The 23,295-nt window shown below is 43.6% G+C and overlaps 1 protein-coding gene across 1 annotated transcript; it reads left to right on the top strand.

Moving 5' to 3' along the window:
- The first annotated feature begins 1,736 nt into the window (after positions 1 to 1,736).
- gad2 (glutamate decarboxylase 2) lies at positions 1,737 to 15,673 on the top strand. The gene is made up of 16 exons (XM_056584248.1): positions 1,737 to 2,099; positions 2,360 to 2,422; positions 2,602 to 2,745; positions 3,347 to 3,580; positions 4,390 to 4,480; positions 5,471 to 5,583; positions 6,346 to 6,461; positions 7,307 to 7,386; positions 8,062 to 8,116; positions 8,483 to 8,599; positions 10,459 to 10,523; positions 10,745 to 10,823; positions 11,064 to 11,213; positions 11,433 to 11,540; positions 12,351 to 12,440; positions 15,500 to 15,673. Exons 1-16 carry the CDS (start codon positions 2,021 to 2,023, stop codon positions 15,671 to 15,673), a joined length of 1,758 nt encoding a protein of 585 aa, XP_056440223.1. The 5' UTR covers positions 1,737 to 2,020.
- The last annotated feature ends 7,622 nt before the right edge of the window (positions 15,674 to 23,295 follow it).

Genomic DNA, 23,295 nt, shown 5'->3' on the forward strand with positions numbered 1-23,295 from the left:
TAATCCATTTTCTTGCTGCTTTCGGATTGTTCATGTGTAAATGTGTCTTGTAGAAATGTACAGGGTTTGGGTTGCTGCAATTTCAATACATGTTTTTGGTCATTTGAAATACTTGTACTTTGATTTATTCAATGTAGTATTGCTACTCAAGACACTCTAATTCATAGGCCTACAAGTTGTTCAGAAAGATATAGAGTGTCTAGGATCACCTTAAAACATGCGTCTGTCACGTGCTGATGAACCCATTATCCTCGCTTCTGCAGATGCTCGACGTGAATTTTTCTTCGCGCGTGATAATCACTGTGATGACGTGCATGAGCGCATGTGCGTGCGCCATTACGATAAGTATAGAAGGGGATGGTTTAAAGCGCCTTTATACATGCTCCATATCGGATTATAGCTTTAGCTTTTGGAGTTCTCATCATCTCACGGCTAACCTTTTCTGGCATTCAGAGGGCAGAAGAAACCCGAGGGGTTGTTAAATGCTCATGAGGACACGCTGACCGAAGTGCGCAGCCATGCACCCGAATGCGCAACGCCACCCGGTAGCTTTGCGCATTCGGGTGCATGGCTGATTTCGCTTCGGCGACCGCCAATGCGCACTGAGGCCTCGATCTGCGCCGTAAAAATGACTATATATATGTGGTATGTGGTAAGAGCACCTATATTGTAAAACGAAATGACAAGCTGTAAACCTTCTTTTCTCTGTTTGGGTTCCGGTGGTGCCAAAGAGGGACCCTCCATCTCTCCTCTCTCTCTCAGGACGAAATTGATGTGCAGTGGTGCGTGCAGGAGAGAGAGAGAGAGAGAGAGAGAGAGAGAGAGAGAGAGAGAGAGAGAGAGAGAGAGAGAGAGAGAGAGAGAGAGAGAGAGAGAGAGGGGGCAGACCTGTGCGCTCATTTATCCGCCCTGCAGGCGAACCACCAGAGCCGACGGAAACAATAGAAGGGGACATTGAAAAAGCAGATGAAACTAAAGGGTCGCTCCTGTCTTGATGAGGCGGGGGGAGTTTGTTTCAGGCAGATTGGGAGCGAGGAGTGGGAGATGAGGGGGTTGGGGAGGGGCGGGGGGGGGGGGGGGGAACTGTTGGCGGAATGAAGTCACGACGCGGGGGGCGAGTTTGTCGTCATGACCTGTGTGGTTGTGACGCGAAATTGGGTTAACGCACGGAAAGGAGATTAGACTTCAATTAGAAATGGTTCCGTTGGTTGGTTGATATTTCAAATGTGTTCTGGAGGTTGCCAGTCTGCGTAAACCACTTTAAAACCCTCCTTGCGATTCGATATCTGTCTGGGAAATTGGATTACAGGACCGATCAAATAATGAGCAACAATAGCGACTAAAAAAATAATCTCAGGGGGTTTGTTATAAAGAGGAACCGCGACCTGGCACCGCAGACATCTCTGTCCCTCTCTGTCTCTTTGTCCCCCCCTCTCTCTCTCTCTCTCTCTCTCTCTCTCTCTCTCTCTCTCTCTCTCTCTCTCTCTCTCTCTCTCTCTCTCTCTCTCTCTCTCTCTCTCTCTCTTTCTCTCCACAACATTTCCATGAGGTCAGAAAGGATCGCCTGCGCTTTGCGTTGAAGCGCGTATTGCGCTCTTCGGTTGAGGAGACACTGCGGGTTCCTGCATAATCCGGGTGGTGTGCGTGTGTGTGCGTGCGTGCGTGTGTGTGTGTGGTGCTCTACCTGTGGACGGCAGAATCACGGAAGGACACATCGAGACGAGCGGGGGAACAGACAGTGCGCACACTGCGTTTCGGTTCAGGTCTTTTTTTTCCAGCAGGGTTTATTTCGTGTCAACCATACCCGCTTGGATTTGGGGGAGTAAAGGCTGATAGCTCCGGGTAGATCCAGCTCCGGGTCGATCCAGCCCCGCGTAGATCCAGCTTCAGCACCGCAGCGCAGGACAGCTCCCCCGTCTACCTCGTCGACGCTGGCTTTATTCCTTCTCTCTCTCCGCGCGTCTGGATGGACTCTGTTGGTCTCCCTTCCTCCTGAAACCCTCCACATCTGGCTGTAACGATGGCTTCTCAAGGTTTTTGGTCCCTCGGTGGGGATAACGTACCGCCGAACACTGCCGGGAGTCAAAGCCCCAGCACGCGTGAGTGGTTTTGCTTTATTTCCCCTTTTGGAATCGAACCAGCGCCGTTTGGTTAAATGCGTCTCCGTTTGGCTGCAGAGGTTCAGCCCGCCTGTAGGCTCTATTTGATGTTCATTTCCATTGTCACAAAAACAAGACACAGGCGGGCCTTGTAGCCTCCGATTATTTGACACAAACGAAACGAGTCCTACACACCAGAAATAATCGTGTGTGAGATGGACGTTGAGGATCCTCTTTATGAATTAATTCTCTCTCCACAGCCAGGGCTTGGTGCCAAGCGGCTGCACAGAAATTATCCGGAGGTCTCGGCTCGAAATTATGTGGTATGTTCATCCCCCCCCAAAATGTCTGTCATGGTACCCATAAAATACACCGATTATTAATTTCAGGCCATATGATATATGGTTTTATTATCATTGCATAACGCTTCATCAAGCGTTGCGGCTCTCTGAAGTCCATTATCACCCATATAAATATTGTATTTCATCGAATTGATCCAAAGCCCTGCTGAACGTGGCCGAGATGGAGAAAACGTCCTCCGAGTTGCCCACCAAGCCGCAGGAGACCCCGGCGGCGCCGTGCGACTGCAACAAGCCCTGCAACTGCCCGAAGGCCTCGGTCCGCTTCTCCGACCTCTACTCCACAGGTACCAGGTCCTGCCAGGCGGAGGGGGACCCCGGGCAAGCCGGGGGGTCATCGGGAAGAATTTAGCTGTCCTCGCGATCACTGTGGTTAAAGCAACTGTGTTGGCGTGCGTGTGTTTGCGTGTGTGTGTGTGTGCGTGTGTGTGTGTGTGTGTGTGTGTGTGTGTGTGTGTGTGTGTGTGTGTGTGTGTGTGTGTGTGTGTGTGTGTGTGTGTGTGTGTGTGTGTGTGTGTGTGTGTGTGTGTGTGTGTGTGTGTGTGTCTTGGTTTCTGCCTGTTTAGGGGTCACCTTCACCAAACCCATGGATAGGGCGGGCCTTGCAGTGCGGGACTGCTTGTCAATCATATCACATTTTAAATAAATTATGAATTAAAATCACGCTATCGCTGTTTTTTGCTGTTGGTTGTATAATCGTTTTAAGAATGAAAACGGCTGTTTCAGACACATTATTTTATTTTATGAACGTTAACGTTATAATGTATTTTTTAAATCCAGACGTCAAATAATAAAATCGTCCATAAGCTCCACATTTATACGAAAAATATAGAATGGAGGAACGTTGAAACCTGAACGCGTCTTCACATCTGTTCCTTTTCTCTCCAGACCTCCTGCCCGCCTCGGACGGGGACGCTAAAACCATGAGCTTCCTGCAGGAGGTGGTGGATATCTTACTGGCTTACATCGTGGAGTCCTTCGACCGGGAAACCAAGGTGATCGACTTCCACTACCCCAACGAGCTGATGCAGAGGAACAACTGGGAGCTGCAGGACGAGCCCGAGTCCCTGGACGACATCCTGGTCAGCTGCCGGGCCACCCTGAAGTACGCCATTAAGACAGGTGGGGCCTAGTTTGGCTCTTTCAGAGGTCCGTACAAGACAGAAATGCACGAATAAACGACGATAAATTTGCTTTATTTTATTAAGGTGAGGTCGGCCTTATTCCCTATTCAATTTCATGATGAGATTATGATCTGCTGTCAACAGGCCTTTATGGAACTGTGAGTGTTCAAGGAAGGTTTTGGGCCCAGAACTCAAAACATTTTGATCTAGATACATTGAGCAGGACGTGTGGGTTTGTCTATTAAGATGGTATATATATATATATATATATATATATATATATATATATATATATATATATATATATATATATATATATATATACATGTATGTAGAATATAAGGGGGACATTTAGACAGCCCACATTTGTTTTCCATTAATGGCCTATCGTTATCTTTATTGATGCAGAACGGCCTGCATCTTACTGTGAGGACAGACTAAAGCAGGACCCGGAGGATGATGACAGATAATGGCCAATAATGGCAGACAATTACAGAAGATTGGTGAAGCCCTATTATTCCTTCTTGCCTTAGAAGAAAAGACCCACAGTAAAAAAATAAAATAAAGATAAAATAATAGGCTACATACCTAAATTAACCAAATAAAATTTACTTTGTAGGCCTATAGAATCGGGTGAATAATTGTAAGCCGATTTGACATTTCCTAAGGTTTCATCTGCAGTTCAAAATGAATCCGCCGCAATTAGCCGAGATAGTAGGCCTACAGACAATCTCTCCTGAAAAGAGAGATAGGCCTAACATAATCGCCAGTGGTGAAACGCGGTGGTTTTTGTGTTCTTTATCGCAGCCCACCCGCGCTACTTCAACCAGCTGTCCACCGGGCTGGACATGGTGGGCCTGGCCGCGGACTGGCTCACCTCCACCGCCAACACTAACATGTGAGTCCGCCCGTCACCACATAAAATATGACGTTGATGGTGGTGATGATGATGAGGATGATGACGACGACGGTCGGTGACAATTAACTCCATTGCCGGTCCATCCGAGTGTGCTATTCATTATTATTATCTGTGCGTCTGTTGGGGACAGATAACGATGCTCTTCTGTCAGAGAGAGAATTAAAGAAGCGAGACATAAATTAAATGAGGAGACGCCCCCCCCACCCCCCCGAATCAAATCCCCATGGTGATCAAAGAAGAGAAAATTAGCTCTTAAATTGAATTCAGAGTTGAGACTGATCTGAATCTAATTCTAGTGTTATGTTTAACGTGATACACGTTTTGCTTTACAGCCCTGGAAGCGGAAAAATGTTTTTTTTAGCAGACGGCTTCGCAGGAGCATTTTTTGCATTTATATAACTTACCTCTGAAATACTGAAAATATGCCTCCATGTTACATGATAGTTGACGGTGAAAGGCTTCGATCCAATATAAATAACACAATAGGCTTAAATGAAATAGGCCTAGTGCATTATAATGATAATTTGGCTACTAGGCCTATATAATTATAGGCTGCATACAAATATTTTTCATTTTTAAGGTAGCTGCTTATACAATAATTAATAATTGGTAAGAATGGTTTTAAAGCATTTTGCCATGTTGGCCTATATATAGCATAGCCTATTCGTGCAGATTTAGCACACAAAGGCCTTAGCATCCCTTTAAAAGCTTATCATTTGTGATTGTGCTGTTGAATGTGAGAATGTGTTACAAAAATCAGTCGAATTACCGCGGGCCTTCATTGTGTGGCCAAAAACATTTTTTTGTTTTTGTTTTTGTTAACCTATTCTAAAATACCAACCCCAATATCCTTTATACAATCAATTATCGTCCATATGGACGAAGCCTCGCAAGTCCTTGGTGTTTTTGGCGCGTGGGCGGCTGCTTCCATGTTTATATAATCCCGTCCCCCATGACGTCACGCCGCAGGTTCACCTACGAGGTGGCACCCGTGTTCGTGCTGCTCGAGTACGTCACGCTGAAGAAGATGAGGGAGATCATTGGCTGGCAGGAAGGTAGCGGGGACGGCATTTTTTCCCCCGGTATGTAGACACGCACGCACAAACACACACACACGCACGCACACACACACACACACACACACACACACACACACACACACACACACACACACACACACACACACACACACACACACACACACACACACACACACACACACACACACACACACACATATGCACACACCCACACACACACCCACACACACACACACACACACACACACACACACACACACACACACATACACATACACACACACACACACACACACACACACACACACACACACACACACACACACACACAACCAAATACACACACCAAACATAAAAACTGAACGGTTTGTGCTCGTGTCATTTCCCAGTTTTATGAGGCAAACCGCAACAGAAAACCCGTTCTTCGTGTTGAATTAACACACCTCGTTTTTTTAAATTGTGTATCTATCTTATATCACAATCTTGCAATGATTAAAATGTCTCGCAGTTGAATTGTCTTTGTGATAAATAGCTTCAACAGTGATTCGGTATGCTGTCGCCTGAGGTCTAGGTCTAATGACATCTGAATTTATTTATTTTGGGCCACATCTATTCAAGTCTCGTCACATCTATATCTATACCAATTATTTTATTTTAATCAATCGTCTTGTCACCATGACCCCCTGTATCTCAGCCAATCGATGTAACGCTGTTAACCGTGAGGTGATTTGCCGGTCGTCTCTGACGGTTGAATAACGACGATGAATAAATGTGCTGAGCAGTACTACCCCATCTGTCCTCTAGGTGGCGCCATTTCCAACATGTACGCCATGCTGCTGGCGCGCTTCAAGATGTTCCCTGAAGTGAAGGAGAAAGGAATGTCATCCGTCCCTCGCCTGGCGGCCTTCACGTCTGAACATGTAGGCGCATTTTGACCTTAACAATTTACATTTTTAAGTATTTACCGTGTTTTAAAGGCACCCAGTGCAACTTTATGTAAACATTCAATGAAAAATAAACATTCAATTTCTAGTCTTTTTTACACGTAGTAAGTTTAAATAACTCCATACCATTACATATCGACATTCAAGGAGCAAAGATGAGACGTCGTTGTGTGGTGAGAACTGATAAAAAATCGTAAACAACAACAATCGCCGGTGGGGAGAAGCCATTTTTCCATTGACTGGAAGCCTGCTTTATTTATTGTAGGTTACAAAAAATAAAGAAAATGGCGGCATTGTTGTTGTTATCGATTTTGTATCAGTTCTCACCACACAACCGACGTCTCATCTTTGCTGCTTAAATGTCGGTATGTAATGGTATGGAGTTATTGAAACTTACTACGTGTAAAAAAGACTAGAAATTGAATGTTTATTTTTAAGCCTCGAAAGTTGCACTGGGTGCCTTTAATGTATGTATAATTTATAATCCGTTTCTATTCTGTCTTTCTGACATGAACTCAAGACAAGTCCTCAATTAGTTTGGACTTTTGTCTGCCCTCCCTCACTCCCTTGACTTCCCTCCTCTCTGCTTCTTTGTCTGTCTGGGATGTTATGTTATGTCTGATATTGTTTTTCCCTCTCGTGTTGTCTTTCTCTTGCCCTGACTCTCTCTCTCTCTCTCTCTCTCTCTCTCTCTCTCTCTCTCTCTCTCTCTCTCTCTCTCTCTCTCTCTCTCTCTCTCTCTCTCTCTCTCTCTCTCTCTCTCTCTCTCTCTCTCTCTCTCTCTCTCTCTCGGCCTGTTATTCTCTATGTCTCTCTCTCAGAGTCATTTCTCCATTAAGAAAGGAGCAGCAGCTCTTGGCATTGGAACAGAGAGCGTCATCTGCGTTAAGGCTGACCAGACGTGAGTCCTCCTCAGCCATCACAACACACTCAATACAGTCACACAACACAACACACTCAATACAGTCACACAACACAACACACTCAATACAGTCACACAACACAACCCAGTACAAAATAAACACATATTCACACAACACAAGACCATACAATAAACACACACATTCACACAAGTCAACGCACACCACAATAAACACACACAATGCAACTCAGTACAATAAACACCCAGATTCACACAATACAACAATAAACACACACATTCACAAAATACAACCCACCCCACATACAACGTTTGTTGATATGTTTTCATTAATGAAAATGTAGCAACACACACATTTACACAATTCATATTAAAAACATAAACACACACATATTTCTGCAATATCAATCTCAAACAACCAACTCACATAAACAATTACATGATAGGACATTCTTACATTCACACAATAAACCCTAACCCTAACCCTAACCCATTACACACATCATTGACAAACACACACGCATCAATTGGGGAGCAGTAAAGGGACTCAGGTTTTTGACCTACAGATGAAAGGTCCTGGGATGACATGCCTACATGCGAGATGCAGCCTGAGCCATACCTGCTTTGGATACAATGACGTACATCTAAATGACTGGCCCCTTCCGAGCCCCCTATGTTGTTTTTGTCTTGATGCAGTGGTAAGATGATCCCAGCAGACCTGGAGAGGAAAATCCTGGAGGCTAAACAGAAGGTGAGCTCCATAACCTTGCTCTATGGCCCTTACTCACATAGCGGCCCTTTGGTTCCATCTCGCTAGCTGGGAGGTGGAACTGAATGAGGAATTCCCCATTCAGTTCCACCTCCCAGCTCGTGTTTAGAACCAAGATGGTGTCCATAAGCTTCCTTAACACAGGGTTGCTTAATGGACCTAAACCATGGCAACGATGCAGTGGGAGCTGACGTGATTTGTTGGGAAGTTAAAGGCATCATGATAACAATAGAAGTCCTTGTACAAATTATATCTGCCAGCGATGAAACTGTGCTTCAAATAAATACGGATACATTCATATATTTTTGTATATAATATGCATACATATCTTTGTGTGTGTGTGTGCAGGGCTTTGTGCCATTCTTCGTGAGTGCGACCGCTGGTACTACAGTGTACGGAGCTTTCGACCCTCTCATCGCCGTCTCGGACATCTGCAAGAAGTACAACGTCTGGTTTCACGTGGACGTGAGTCTGACAGTAGTGTAATAGTATGTCTGAATGGCAGGCAATGTATTTACTCAAGTAAATATATTGAGTCAATTTTAACCCTGTTTAGAGATTTTGGGTTGAAACGTATGATTGGTAAGGCATTAAATATGACCAGTAAAAAAGTAACTAGCAACTAGTAATCTGAGCAAGTTTTGAAAAGAGTATTTTGTACTTTTACTGAAGTAGCTTTGTTCAGTTATTTTTCCACCTCTGCTAGATGCACGTGGACGTGAGTCTGACAGTAGTCTAATAGTATGTCTGGATGGACGTGAGTCTGACAGTAGTCTAATAGTATGTCTGGATGGACGTGAGTCTGACAGTAGTGTCATAGTGTGTCTGGATGGACGTGAGTCTGACAGTAGTGTCATAGTGTGTCTGGATGGACGTGGACATGATTTTTATAGTAGTGTAATAGTGTGTCTGGATGGAAGTGAGTCAGATTGTATTTTTACAGTACAACATCTGGATGCAGGTGAATGTGAGTCTCATGGTGAGTGAGGCGCAATTCAGCTATGTTTCATGTTACGATGTAGGGTACTTAGCGTGTGAGGCCAAACAATAAGGTACTTAATGTGTTAGGTGAATGTTAGGGCACGATTTAGCACCTAGTGTTTGACGTTTCTCAACATGTAAGGGGCCATCAGCCTGTTGGGAACTTAGCTTGTAAGAGTGCAAAGCGTGTAGTCTCCTTTAGAGTGTTTTAGGGTAATTTGTGGGCACTTATGTGTTTGGGATGAATGCAGGTACAAAATGTGTGGGTGCATGCTACTTAGGGAATTGGAACTTTTTAGGGTCCTTAGCCTGTAAGTGTCCATTTTAAGCTTCATAGGACTCTACTGCAAAGAGCCTAAAACATATTTGCATCATATTCGCAGAGTGGTGAATAATCCTTACGGCTCTGAGCTGCTCACAGAGGCATTCAGACAGACATGTCCACCAGCTAGTTCCATAAACCTAATATATCTGTCTGCTATTTACTGTGCTATTAGCTTGCTCACACCGGAGCCAACGGTTTCCTTTTTAACACTGGAGATTAGAGCAACAGTAGCTGGGGTCGTAAATCATGGTTTTCCCAGCCGACAGATCCGTCATGGCTGCCCTCTCTCTCCCCTTTTCCGTGGGAGAAGTCTATCTGTTAATGACGGTGGTGAAGGCCTGGCAGGCCGACAGCTCTATCAGCAGACCCTGCGCTCATTCCTCAGCCAGTAATGAAGACGCGTAACAGGATGGGAGAGGGAGGCTTGGTTCGGTCCCGGTGTTTAGTCCTGATGGTTCCTAAGTTCAATTCAATGATTTACGCCATGTAGTTAGATGGTTGGGAAATATTTCAAGCTTTTTTGTTTTCTATTCATACATTCATCGGTTCTGTGTTCTTTATCTTGGTTAAGTTGGAGCTTTTGTGGCACAGTGGTAAAGAGATCCCCATGGGTGTCAGAGATTGTCTTTCAAATCCAGTTTGGTGGAGGAGTTGGTTTGAGACTGGGCTGTATCCAGGGTTTGAGAAAGGTGATGGGGGTTGTGCTTCTGCCCGCTCCACGGTGGAAACAAATGAATAAGTCCAAACCGAATTAAGTATACACTATTCTTAGAGAATCTTTCTCCACTGCTGGCTTTTTATTCAGTTGCGTTTAGTTTACATTTATTTTTTAGCTTAAATGGATGACCAATTAGCTGGCTACGGGCATTGTTTGAGAGCACCATGACCTCCCCAACTAGGATTGGTTGCGAAGACTGTGTCCCAATTTTATTAGCCGTATTGAATACAACATTACAATGCTCTTTGCTTTGATTTCTTGTGAACCCGTCATTCGACCCTGGTTCCTCTCTCCTGATAGGGCGCCTGGGGAGGAAGCCTGCTGATGTCACGACGACATAGGTGGAAGCTGGATGGAGTCGACAGGCAAGTGTTGCTGTTCCTAAAGATGTTGCTGCTGTTTAAAGCCTTGTTGTTTTAAACGGGGCTGTTTTAAACCTTGTTGTTTTAAACTTTTAGTTGTACTTTCAACTTTGTTTTAGTTTTATATATATATTTTTTATTTTTACTTTGTCATTTTCGAATTGGATGGAATTGGATTTCTTTAACTTTGTGGTGATCCTGGTCATAATGGTTTCTCTACACAGGGCCAACTCAGTGACCTGGAACCCCCACAAGATGATGTCGGTCCCCCTGCAGTGTTCCGCTCTCCTGGTCAGAGAAGAGGTGGGCCACACACACACACACACACACACACACACACACACACACACACACACACACACACACACACACACACACACACACACACACACACACACACACACACACACACACACACACACACACACACACACACCATCCTTAACGTGGTTATCCCAACTTTTGCTTTAAACTTTGGCCAACAGCACAGAAATCTTCGAGATTTCAGTCAGTGATTGGACCGTTCTGATTCTCTCCTTGCAGGGTCTGATGCAAAACTGCAACCAGATGCACGCCTGCTACCTGTTCCAGCAGGACAAGCACTACGACCTTTCCTATGACACCGGGGACAAGGCACTGCAGTGTGGCCGCCACGTTGACATCTTCAAACTATGGCTCATGTGGAGGGCCAAGGTACCCTTACAATCCAACCAACCACAGTGTAGAAGCAAATGATAACGGAGGGATTGATGGATGGATGGACGGAAAGAGACAAATAGATTCCACTGTATTTGTATATTTTACCGTGCAGGATAATCAAGTGATTAGGTTGTTTGACTCGCAGTAGAAAGGTTATGGGTTCAAAGCCCGGTGTCTGTAGTTTACCTGTACTCAAACCCTCTGTATCTCCAGGGCACTATCGGGTTCGAGTCTCAGATAGACAAGTGCCTGGAGCTGTCGGAGTACCTGTACAACAAGATCAAGGATCGAGAAGGATACGAGATGGTCTTTGACGGGAAGGTTCGTACAGATTCATATGCCAACAGAAGACACAACGTAACCAATAACATGAGTGGTGTCGGGTACTGGTTACACCCATTCAGAGCATGTTATCTAATTAGCATCTTACCAGTGAGAGGGTTTAGCATTATTTGAGGTTGACTTGATTGACAAGCGGAGAGCTAGTCCTTTGTGTTGGCTGAATGGCCTCTTTACCTCTGGCAACTGCCCTAATGGGCTGCCATTATAGTTAATGAGGAGCATAATATCCCATAATTGCTCATATACATATGAATGCAGCCATTTCTGGAGTATGTCCCCTGTCCAAACCCCAAAAACACAAAACACACACTGAGACAGAAACACAAGGAAACAAGGCTTCTGTCAGCGGCCAAAAAACCACATCATTGTAAAACGCATGGACACCAATGGCTAATTTTGAAAGCGTGGGGTCCCCAGTAATAGCTGGAGGGGGCTGGTTCCCCAGAGGGGCTGACAGGGTTAGGGAGGAAGAGGCAGGGCTGTGGGGCTCTGGCCCAGGTGTGTGGACTGGCTCTGGTTCCCTTATAGCTCTCAATGGGGTCATACGCTAGTGACCTGAAACCAAGCCAGCTGTATGCACAAAGGGAGCTAGCATGCTTGGCTAGCCACCCGCAGCTTACGGATGATTTGCCTTCCTTCTCCGGCTCATGCTTGTGAATTGTTTTTAAAATAGTTTAATGTGAAAAAGCCAACCGGCTGGCCTGTATGTTCTAGAATGCTAACCATAGCAGGTGGTTGGCACCTGCTAGTGTAGATATTGATTGTGTGTGTGTGTGTCTGTGTTCCCAGCCCCAGCACACCAACGTGTGTTTCTGGTACCTGCCCCCGGGCATGCGCCACATAGTGGACAAGGAGGAGAAGAACAAGAGGCTACACAAGGTGAGCCCTGATTGGCCGCCACCATGGCGACAGCCGCATCATCATCTGATTCCAACCAATGACATATCGATATATATCCAGAGCTCAAATTGGTTGCCCATTTTCGAACATCCGTTTCTGCTTCGTCTTCAATTTATTATCTAACAATACGCAATGAGCATATTGTAGCCTGATCTATAGATCATGGGCTGGGTTTGTGTGGGCCTTATTTATCTTGCAGAAGCCTTCACACGCAAATTAATTCAGAACAATCATCCCATCAAGGGTTTGAAACCAAAATGGCCGCTATCGGGGAATTAGGCCCATAGAGTGTGAGTTGAATGCTTGGGGGTTGGTGCTTGAGCATTGGGGGTAGAGATGGAAGATGGAGGGGTACATCTTGTGGATCATAGGGGTGGGAGGCTGACATGCTGACAGCCCATCAGAAGACAACAGCAGCAGGAGTAATAATTGACTATTAGGTCAAATAGATGGTAAGCGTGCCAGACATATAAAGCACCCTCTCTCTCTAGTCTGTCACTCTCTCTCTCCCTGAGTCTATTTCTCTATCTCTGGCTCAAAGTTATATCCCAGTCTAGCTCTGTGTCTGGTCATATCTGCTCCCCTTAACGTTAAATCTCTCTTTATCTCTCTCACTCTCTTATGAAATGGCTTTATTGGCATGGAAAAATGTACATTTACATTGCCAAAGCTCAAAAAGCAAAGGAGAAAAGCCTGAAAAATGATACAACTTCTCCGCTCCTCTTGCATGTCTCTTAGGCCTTCTGTCCGAGTCCAACAGTTCTTAATCATCAATAGATCAGGCGTCTCTGTCTGGCGCCACCATGGAAACCCCTTTTTGTGTGTTCCAACGCTTCCTGTCGAAAGGGAACTGTCAACGCGCATGCCGCTTCGACCGGCCGACCATGGTCGTTATAAGCCACAGATTGGGGGACCAAATTGGAAAAACCAACAGCTCCCATTTTCCCTCCAAAATGGCTCCTGTTCAAAGACCAAATGTACAAAGAATTAATAGAGGGGTTAATAGAGAAAGAAACGCAAAGCTCATGTCAAAGGAGGGGATACGGGGGGCGGAGGGGATTCGGCAGCTGCTGGTTCTGTTATTTCACAGAAAGGACTGCCTTGCCAAGTACAGCTGGTGGTCACCTGCAGCAAGCTTAGGGGGACTGGTTGCATTTAAAACATAATGGGAGAGGGAGTAATTGCAGTGTCCTTGCCTGCTGCCTCTGAATTTATATGATTGGATAATGGCCCTCTATGAGTTGGTATACAGTATGATATGTTATAGGTCCTGATTTTATGATAGAATGATGGCCCTCTATGAGGTTTATATACGGTATATTATATAATGGGTTCAATCACCAATGTCTGCAGTCAAAAAAAGCTGAAAAACCAAACCCCTACCAGTTCCTTCATGAACTGTCTCCGTACTGTCTAACCCCTGCCTGATCCTCACTGAGCGGTCTCCATACTGTCCAACCATACTGGACAGTAATAAGCGGTCTCTGTACTGCCTAACCCCTGCCTGCTTCTTTAAGTCCTGTCTCTGCACTGTCTAAACATTACCTGCTTCTCAATGTCTTGTCTCTACTGTCTAACCACTACCTGCTCCTTAATGACCTGTCTCTGTATTCATTGAAAGCCTCTTTGGATCTGCACACTGCAGATCCCGCATCCGCTGAATTGGTTGCCATGTTGTACAATTGTAATCTTGGGTTCTGCCCCCAGAAAACTTTTGCTTGAGGAATGGTTTCATGGTTCCCTATTCCTACCAGATTTTCACGGAGCTCCAAAATATGAGTCGCAGCTGGTATAAATTCTAAATCGAAATCGTAGCATAAGCAAACATCTGGTGTAAATTTACCCTCTGAATATGCAGTCAAAAAAAATTTGGCTAAACTTTTTTTCAATATAAATCTAAAGAACCATAGTTTAAACATAGTTAAATGAAGACTTTCATTTTTTGGTACTCTCAGATATATTTTATGAAATGGCATTGCCTCATGACCTTTGAAAAGGGATCACCAATGTCTTGTTTTATTGCTGCTGCTAAAAGCTTTCATCAAGCCATCCCCGTACCTCCATATTCTGTACCCCGGCGTTAGCAAGAGGGGCTATCTTTGTCTGCTAGCTAGAAAATATATCATTGACTCTGCCCTTCACTGGCAGGAAGACAGAATCCCTGCAGTCATCAGAGTAAGAAGGAGGAACTAAATGACTGCTTACCCCAGCGGTACCTCCTCCCATCACTGTCAGTCAATGCCACGACTAGCCGCTTGTCATTAGGTTCAGTTGTCAAGCTGCCGAGTGGGAGCTGTCTTTCATGGTTGGGAAGGATTGGATATTTATTTTGTGTAATCAGCCTTCAAACTAAGAAGGGAAAAAAGAGAAGGGAAAAAATTGCTTGCAGTCACTGAGTCGGAAAAATAACAGAAAACCAAACAAAGCGCAAGGAAGTATCAAAACCGTGAGATTTAAATACTGAGTTCAATCAATATGAGTCACTTCAGTATGACCTTTCAAAACATTAGACATGCTCGCCGTAGATCCAGATTTAGACACACTGGTATCAGATATGATAGTGCCAAATATGCTAACATCAGATATGCTTACATCAGACAAGAAATGGCAGCATCAGCATAAAATAAGACACACTAGTATCAGATATTCGGTATCAAACACGTTAGCATCAGTTCACATTAGAAGTTATAGCATCAGTGTATATGCAGATATTTATTTGAATATACACAGTTTGCGTCATGAGCTTAACTAGATGGCGAGATGACTCTTCCTTGGCAAGGCTTTTTTTTAAATATTTTTGGGGGTTTAGTTTGAAGTTGTATTTGGCATAGCATACAAATGAAATGCATCTTGGCACCAAAAATATATTGATGAAAAATAAGTCAAAACGAACGTCTTTTTTTATGCATGCTTTATAGACTATACCCGTAATATGAAGCAAAACATTTCCCACAAAGTACAATTCTGCTTCATGATTCCAGCCACGCCTTACATTTAATCCTAAAGACTAAACCCCTGGTGTCTGCTGTGTTGGGCAGGTGGCGCCGGTGATAAAGGCCAGGATGATGGAGTACGGCACCACCATGGTGAGCTACCAGCCCCAGGGAGACAAGGTGAACTTCTTCAGGATGGTCATCTCCAACCCCGCCGCCACTTTCGAGGACATCGACTTCCTCATCGAGGAGATCGAACGACTCGGCCACGACCTATAAAACCGCCCTCCCCATCGTCACCGCCCCTCCTCCCCCGCACACACTTCTTGACGGATGAAATATTTGTTGTGAATGTACTGGTAATCTATTTAAATTATTATATATTTTTCCTCAAAAGTCCCATATTTAAAAAGTATATTTAAGAGAAAAACATATATATATATATATATATATATATATATATATATATATAAACATACATAAATTGCATATTGTCGTTTTTGACCCAGGTCACCTTGGTCTTAACCCCTGTATACAATGCTTCTGTCTGCCTTTACTAGTGTAGCGTAGTGTACGTGGCGTGAGTTTCTATGTACTTACTGGTGATATGAAACGCTTGTGCAATAGGTGGACGAGGAAGGGATTACGTTTTTTTTTAATCCCTGCCGTTGGCCGCCAGACGTCGTTCGGTGCCAAAACGTGTTTGTTGTTTTGTTGTCTCTTATTTAATCGTTTGGAAAAGAGAAAAGCACTTCAGCGTACCTCAGCTCAGTCTACTGCCTTTGAATCGGTGTCAAAAACGCTTTTTTAAAAACCTTTCGGGTTTCAAGGTAAAGTTTGGTTCTCATGAAGAGTGAACTGTTGTTTCGAAAGGACAGTTAGACAGTTTCCATTTAGAGGAGTTCCGCCCGACAAATGGGCGGGAAGGGAGATGATGAGAAAAGTGCCTAATTGTGATGGAGAGGAACAGGGAATACACAAAAACAAGGTACCAATCAGTGTTTTTCTGTGTCTTTAGTCTAAACTCTATAAGCAGGCATGTCTGTTTGTGTGAATCAGCAAACTGTCGACTGACAGAATCGCATGCATATTTCGGATGGTGACTTTAGTATTGCAGTGCTCATTCATTTGACCAAATTCCTCTCTTTCTCAACTTTGTTTCCGAGATAGGATTTCATGGCTTGTGACAGCCTCGATATTTTTAACTAGATGTTATAAATATGTATATTACGAAGTATGACATTGATTTGAACCTACTTTATTCCAGGTTAACGGCTAAAGCGCATATCAAACTCGTCCAAACATAGTTGTGCATTTAGCTTTGCTTGTCAAATAGTTCTCATGTTAGGTGTGTAACTATGACTTTGATGTCATTCAAACTGTATAATCATCAGGAAATACATAGAACAAGATAGAAAGGTTATGCTTTCCGATAGCCAGACTGCCAAGCAAACTCAAGAGAGAAATGGAACATAGCAAACCATTAAAAGGGGTTGAGTCCCCTTACTCGTCATACTCCTACCCATTCAGATTCTGTAGAGTTTGCCTTTCCGACAGACTGGTGTTTCAACCAATCAGATGCCTGCCTCAGGATTGATGAGGTCTTATTATTCATAGGTTTAAGACTAGAGGTTCCACAGGCTCTCAGCAAGCTTGGAGGTCTGGCTACATGGGAAAAATCACCTGCCCCTGTTGAGGGCAGGGGATGTAAAACTAAGCACTTATGGAAAGATTCATTATCTCAATAACGGGGATGGGGTGTGTGTACCATGCATCTACTGTATACCTGACATCACTTGCACTAAAACCCAAAGCTCTATAGAAACATCTACTAACGTCACAGATATCCATTTTGTTTCTGCGTTCAGACAATAGCAATACTCATATATAATACAGCGGCGTACTGCTACCAGATATATATACCCGGATATACCAACAGAAACGGTGCATTCAAGCATACAGTAGAAGGACGAGACAGCAGCCCTTCAGCTGTCAGATGATGGGTCTCTTGGTAAGGACAGAGACGGCTTTGTGGCAGCATCCTCATTTAGACACAAGTTAGAAAAGCACAATTTGCCCCACCGGACAGTCAGTGTACAATCACTTGGAACCATAGATTGTAAATAGAATTTTAAGATGTCCTAATAACATATCTTTGTGTATACATAGGTGTATATAAGATGTATAAGCAGAGACTATTTGTGAGGCATAGTAATTCATATTTTCTCAATAATATATAGATTACCTGTATTTTCATCCTGTTTTAAAAAACGAAATACGCCTTGTGTGTCCCTGTCTCCAGACACGTGTGGCTATGATATTGTGTTTCAGGGACTTCTTAAAAAACTTAAAAATAAGAGAAAATGAATTCACCTGGAAAAAAGCTCACAGGCTCTTAAAGACACTGGAGACTGGATTGCAAGTGAATATGCAAAGCCAATCCGGAGCCCTGTGTGTGTTCTTTTTGTGCACATGTGATGATTTGAAAGTGTGTGCCAATGTGAACCTTAGTGTATTTGTAATTGTTGTTGCCTTAGTATTACTTGCCAGTATTGTCTGTTTTCTGCTGAGAGGTTGTGCACTTTAAATGTAAAACAAAACACAACCTGCTAATGTGCGACGTCTAATGGTTGTTCAAAGGTGGATGTTTGGATTTAACAGAAAAATACGAAATTATGTAAGCGCAAATCCGTGCTCTGAATGTGCTCCTATGGGTATTTAGACATGACCATTTTGGGGATTGATTGAAAAAACACATGCTTTTGTTGTTCTTTATGGCTTTGTAGTTTGGCCACATTGTTCCAATGGTTTTTTTTCCACCACCGCAAAGTTTAACCTAGAATTATAACTTGTAAAACCTGTTTTCCGAAATGGCCTTAATATGCGTTGGCTATATCTACATGATTTGATTTTCTGAAACATTTGTTGGAGTCGTGAACCAGACAACATCGGTCTCGTTTGAGTGTCAGAGGATCCTGTTTTTCTGACTGCTGCTGCTGCTAAAGTCGCTTCCTTTGCACGTGCATGCGATGCCTTGCCTTTCCAGCTTTTGTGCTCTGACACCTCCTTTATATATATATATATAAAAATATATCTCTCTATATCTATACGTCTACAATATATAAACACTGTCTATGTAGCTTCTTGTACTCACCTCAACGTCCTATCAATAGCTTGTCGCTTGTAGCTTAGAGCTAATGTCGCTATGGCCTTTATCCTGTGATAACGTGGTGTGTGTTCCTATGGCTGTAAACCGTCTAAAGCATGCTAACCCCGCCTCAGCTGTACAACGTATTAACCTTCTCCCGCGCTATATCCGACTCTTAAACTCCTCTCTCTCTCTCTTTCTCTCTTCTGCTTGACGTCTGTCGCTGCTGCTCTATGTGTGAAATACTATATAATCTACTACTGTATGTCGTATAATCCCTGTTGCATGTTCTCTTCTCTTTCCTGCTCCGTGCGTATACGCGAGGTACGCAACTCTTTCGCTTCTCTTTCTCGTAACGGCGTCACCTTTCCGACCGTTTATTATAGGCCTGCTCGCCGCCGCTCTGCGCATGGCGCGTCTGCCTCAACGCCGATGTTGTCTGGTGTCACGTCATCCGAAACAACACTTCTTTTTTTTTCGGAAGCCGTTCATGTGGTGGGCTTTGGGATGAGAGTGATTCCCCAGGTTTAATATATACGTAACGGCTGACAGCAAAGGCCGTCAGGTCAGGTTTAATGACGTTCTCTGAATCACTCGTGCACCTTGTCTGCGATATGGTGAAATTAAGGGTCACGTGTTCTGCAATACTGTACGTGTAAGTTTATCCTTAACATTCAGTTGTCCTGATCTATATGTTGCCAAATACATGTATGTAATACAAATAAATATTAATGCCAAACAAGATATCGTTTGAATGGATTTGTTTAAGATGTGTTCTTTGTGTGTGTGTGTGTGTGTGTGTGTGTGTGTGTGTGTGTGTGTGTGTGTGTGTGTGTGTGTGTGTGTGTGTGTGTGTGTGTGTGTGTGTGTGTGTGCGTGCGTGCGTGTGTGTGTGTCTGTCAGTGTGTGTGTGTGTGTGTGTGCATGTGTGTGCATGTGTGTGCGTGTGTGTGTGGGTGCCTGTGTGTGTGTGTGTGTGTGTGTGTGTGTGTGTGTGTGTGTGTGTGTGTGTGTGTGTGTGTGTGTGTGTGTGTGTGTGTGCTTGCGTGCGTGTGTGTGTGTGAATTGCAAAATTGCACATAGATAGATAATAGACCGTTTTTTTAAGACTAGTACTGTCAGATTACTTGTCCTCTGACACTGTCTTAAAAAAATAGAAAATTACAAATGGGCCATATAACACTGTCACAAAAAAAACAGGGTGTTACATTTATTTCTCATTTTAAATCGAAAAACAAACTATATAATGACTCCATCTCCGGTCCATGCTTGGGTAACTGATGGAAAATAATGTGAGGGATTCCGTGTCCCTCCGCTAGATGGCAGTGTTTCCAAAGGTTACACCTAGCAGGGGACGTTGAGTTCATTGGCGCTAAATTCATCGCAAAAACGGACACACGCAAAGTAAGTTTTCGCATATTTATACCAATTCAACGTTTGAGTCACCGCCAGGTATGATATGGAGAAGTCATTCAATCCAGAAATAGTCTGCTGCTGTCAGCACCTATCAGTGTGTAAATGGTCGGGGTTGACGTAGTCTTTCCACTGGTCTGCACTTGAGTGGCTAGCGCTTAAATTACATATTCCCATTTTGTTTATTTAAATCAACTTAAATTCGACGCTAAGAAAAAAAAGTCATTCTCAAATTGAGAGTGATTAATCAAAGTTATTTTCTAATGAATCAAATACAAAATGGCTCGTTTTCTCGATTTACATTAAGGGCATACATAAATAATAATGGCCTCACTGCTTTTGTGGCACTTTAAATACTGACATTACCTATCGTCTTTCCCGTAAATATCAATTTAGCTGGTCGGCCCATAACCTTCTTCCCAGATACAATAATGACCTCACCGCCGGTTATAATTCCGCCTCAACAACGCACCGCAAAAAGCCTTGACGGTAGGCCTATTTCATAGATTTTTTCTTGAAAACTGTCTGCAGAAACTTCAGCTGCTGATGACTTCAGCCTGAAAACCAGGGAGGTGCAGGATCCTCTAGCAATTAGCAAGGTTAAGCAGAAGTCAATATAATTCCCTTTGGTCCACTTCCATCGACTTTCCCTGATGCAAAATGCAGTTCTGAAGGGTTGCCGGCAACCTCGATATCAGATTGATAATTATCTACTAAAACGGATACATTTCCCATTCTATCTATATTTATCCATGCAATCTGATTATGTGTCACACCTGCGCTTGTGTGTGTGTGTGTGTGTGTGTGTGTGTGTGGTGTGCGTGTGTGTGTGTGTGTGTGTGTGTGTGTGTGTGTGTGTGTGTGTGTGTGTGTGTGTGTGTGTGTGTGTGTGTGTGTTTATATCTGTGTGTGATTATATGCATGTGTTTGTCTGTGTGTAGATGCATGTATGTGTGTTGGGGAAGCAGCTCAGCTAACATGAGCCATATGTTGCTTCATGGTTAAAAAGAGAAAAACATCAGTTTTGCAGGTTTCCAAATCTAGCACTACTCTAAGGGCTGTTGCCCTTAGTTTGACCCAGAAGCCAGAAGTTCCTTTCGTGTTTAGTTTTCAATGATTTTCATCTCCTCCGGACCTCTGGCATTATGGATTCAGATTTGTGTGAATATAATCAAACAAAACTTCAAAAAGCACGCAAAAAATAAGAATTTGAGAGAGTAAAAACGAAATGAAGCAAAATTCAAACTTTTAACTAAAAATGTAAAATGAATAACTAGCAAACAAATTATTTGTGTTATTGTGTAAACTTGGTCTTTTAAATTTTTGATAATGTCCTTTGTTTAGTTCCCTCTGCTTCTTTCTCACAGATTTTCCCCTCACTTTCGGCTGCTAGTTCTCTTGTTTGCACTGCCTGAATTTCTATTTGAAGTTCTGACACAAAACTCTCGTGTGGGCAGGCTTTTTAAAGGGTTTTGCCCATTGGCAAATATATTTTAGTTAAAGCTTACTGCTCTGGAAGCAGTTCAGTGCAGCAAGCACAAGTTTTGGTTTTAGTGACTGACACCCTAAAAAGTTAGCCTGGTCCTACCAGATTCTCTTCATTCAATTTGCACAGAGAGTCTGGCCACTCTCCATTGTCAAACGTTAATTCACTTGAAGGCGGGTGTCTGTTGGAGTTTAAAACTATTGGATCTGCCCAGTGCCACTCTGGATCTGCCATAACCAATCGCTAACTTTTGACTACAACTAAAAACTAGCGCACAACCTCAACAGGTGGCGAAGAGGTAAAAGCTGCTCAGGTTTTGAACTACACACTTTTTCCATCTAGAATCAACTTGGGTTTTGGATTGTCAGGGCCGTTAAAGTAGTTAACTAGTATTAATGCTAACCGGGAGCTAGTTCTGATCTGCGCAGACTTCATACGTCATACTTGTCAGGGAGGCGGGAGTTGCTCGCAATCATTCACTGCCTAACATGATTGTCATTTCACGTCGTCGAGTCGTGACGTCCTATGTAGGCGCAGATCTGCCTTAGCATAATGCTTCTTCATAATAGTTTACTACTTTAGCGGCACAGAAAATCCAAAATCTAGGTGGAATCTAGATGGAAAAAGTGTGTAGTTCAAAACCTGAGCAGTTTTTACTTCTTCGCCACCTACAGAGTTTGTCACGTAAATCATTCAAAACCCCCACGTTATTTTCCATAGACATTGTAAACATGGAACCAAGAGCCTCGGAGGTGGGACCTATTCTTCAGAGGTCTATTAAAGAATGGACAGCGGACTGAAAAATGGCCACCCATTCATTCCTATGAAAACTGCTCAATGGCGCAGGGGAACATCAAGGAGAGATTTGCTTCCGCATCATGGGCGCCTTTCATCATCGCAGATATAATTGTGTGTGTTCCCTCTATTGGACACAAACAAAATATATGAAATGCCTATCAAATTCATGATAGGCTATAATATCAAATTTAATAGAATAAGTGTGTGTTGTTGTGTCAGACACACTTCCATAAATGTGCAGAGTAGTGTTCTCAACTGCTTTATCCGTTGTTTTGTACTGCTGTTTAGGGTGTTGATCGGAACTGAGGCAGTGAGACATGGTGTCAAACGGAAGAACTTGCTCTATAATACTCTTTTGTATCGATGGGACATTATCATGAAAACTGCTGATGCACAAAGGCTTGGCCAGTAGACAGTTGTGAACCTTGCAGATCTCTTGGAACCTCATGAGAGAGAGAGAGAGAGAGAGAGAGAGAGAGAGAGAGAGAGAGAGAGGAGAGAGAGAGAGAGAGAGAGAGAGAGAGAGAGAGAGAGAGAGCTTGTGTGGGAGAGAGTGTGTGTGTGTTTGAGAGGGAGAGAAAGAAGGAGGGAGGAATGGAGCAACAGGGAAGAAGGGGGGAAATATAGGGAGAATACTTCACTGCTGCACACCAGGGGGTACTTGAACTCCCCCAGTCCCTCAATGTCAACACACTTACAATGACCTAATTTCAAAGATGACATGAACTTCCCCCCCCATACACACACACAAACACACACACACTCAGTGTTCGGCTCTAGTAGTTTAGACTCTTAAGGATGTGGAGGAGCTGATGTCATTTCCAATCGATCTATGTGATTGTTCACTAGGCAAAAGCAAGGAGTGGGGGAAAAAAAGTTTACTTAATTTTCGCTTACTTACTTACTTATTCTGTAACCTGAGGCAAAGACAACTTTGACTTGTAGTCCAGCAGAGCAGAGCGCTAGGCGTTCAGCTTCATCTCTCCTTCGGTGGGAGGGAAGAAAGTTTTCACAAGCAGTTCGATGGAAGAAGTGCAGCTTGTGTTTGTGGCTAGT

Source organism: Gadus chalcogrammus, chromosome 23 (assembly GCF_026213295.1).
Source record: "Gadus chalcogrammus isolate NIFS_2021 chromosome 23, NIFS_Gcha_1.0, whole genome shotgun sequence".
NCBI lineage: Eukaryota > Metazoa > Chordata > Actinopteri > Gadiformes > Gadidae > Gadus > Gadus chalcogrammus.

Bases quoted from the DNA above. Each gene is read 5' to 3' on its own strand.
- gad2 (XM_056584248.1), top strand. From the start codon at position 2,021: ATGGCTTCTCAAGGTTTTTGGTCCCTCGGTGGGGATAACGTACCGCCG. The intron at 3,581-4,389 runs GTGGGGCCTAGT...TCTTTATCGCAG, and splicing joins GAAGTACGCCATTAAGACAG to CCCACCCGCGCTACTTCAAC. The intron at 6,462-7,306 runs GTAGGCGCATTT...TCTCTCTCTCAG, and splicing joins CGGCCTTCACGTCTGAACAT to AGTCATTTCTCCATTAAGAA.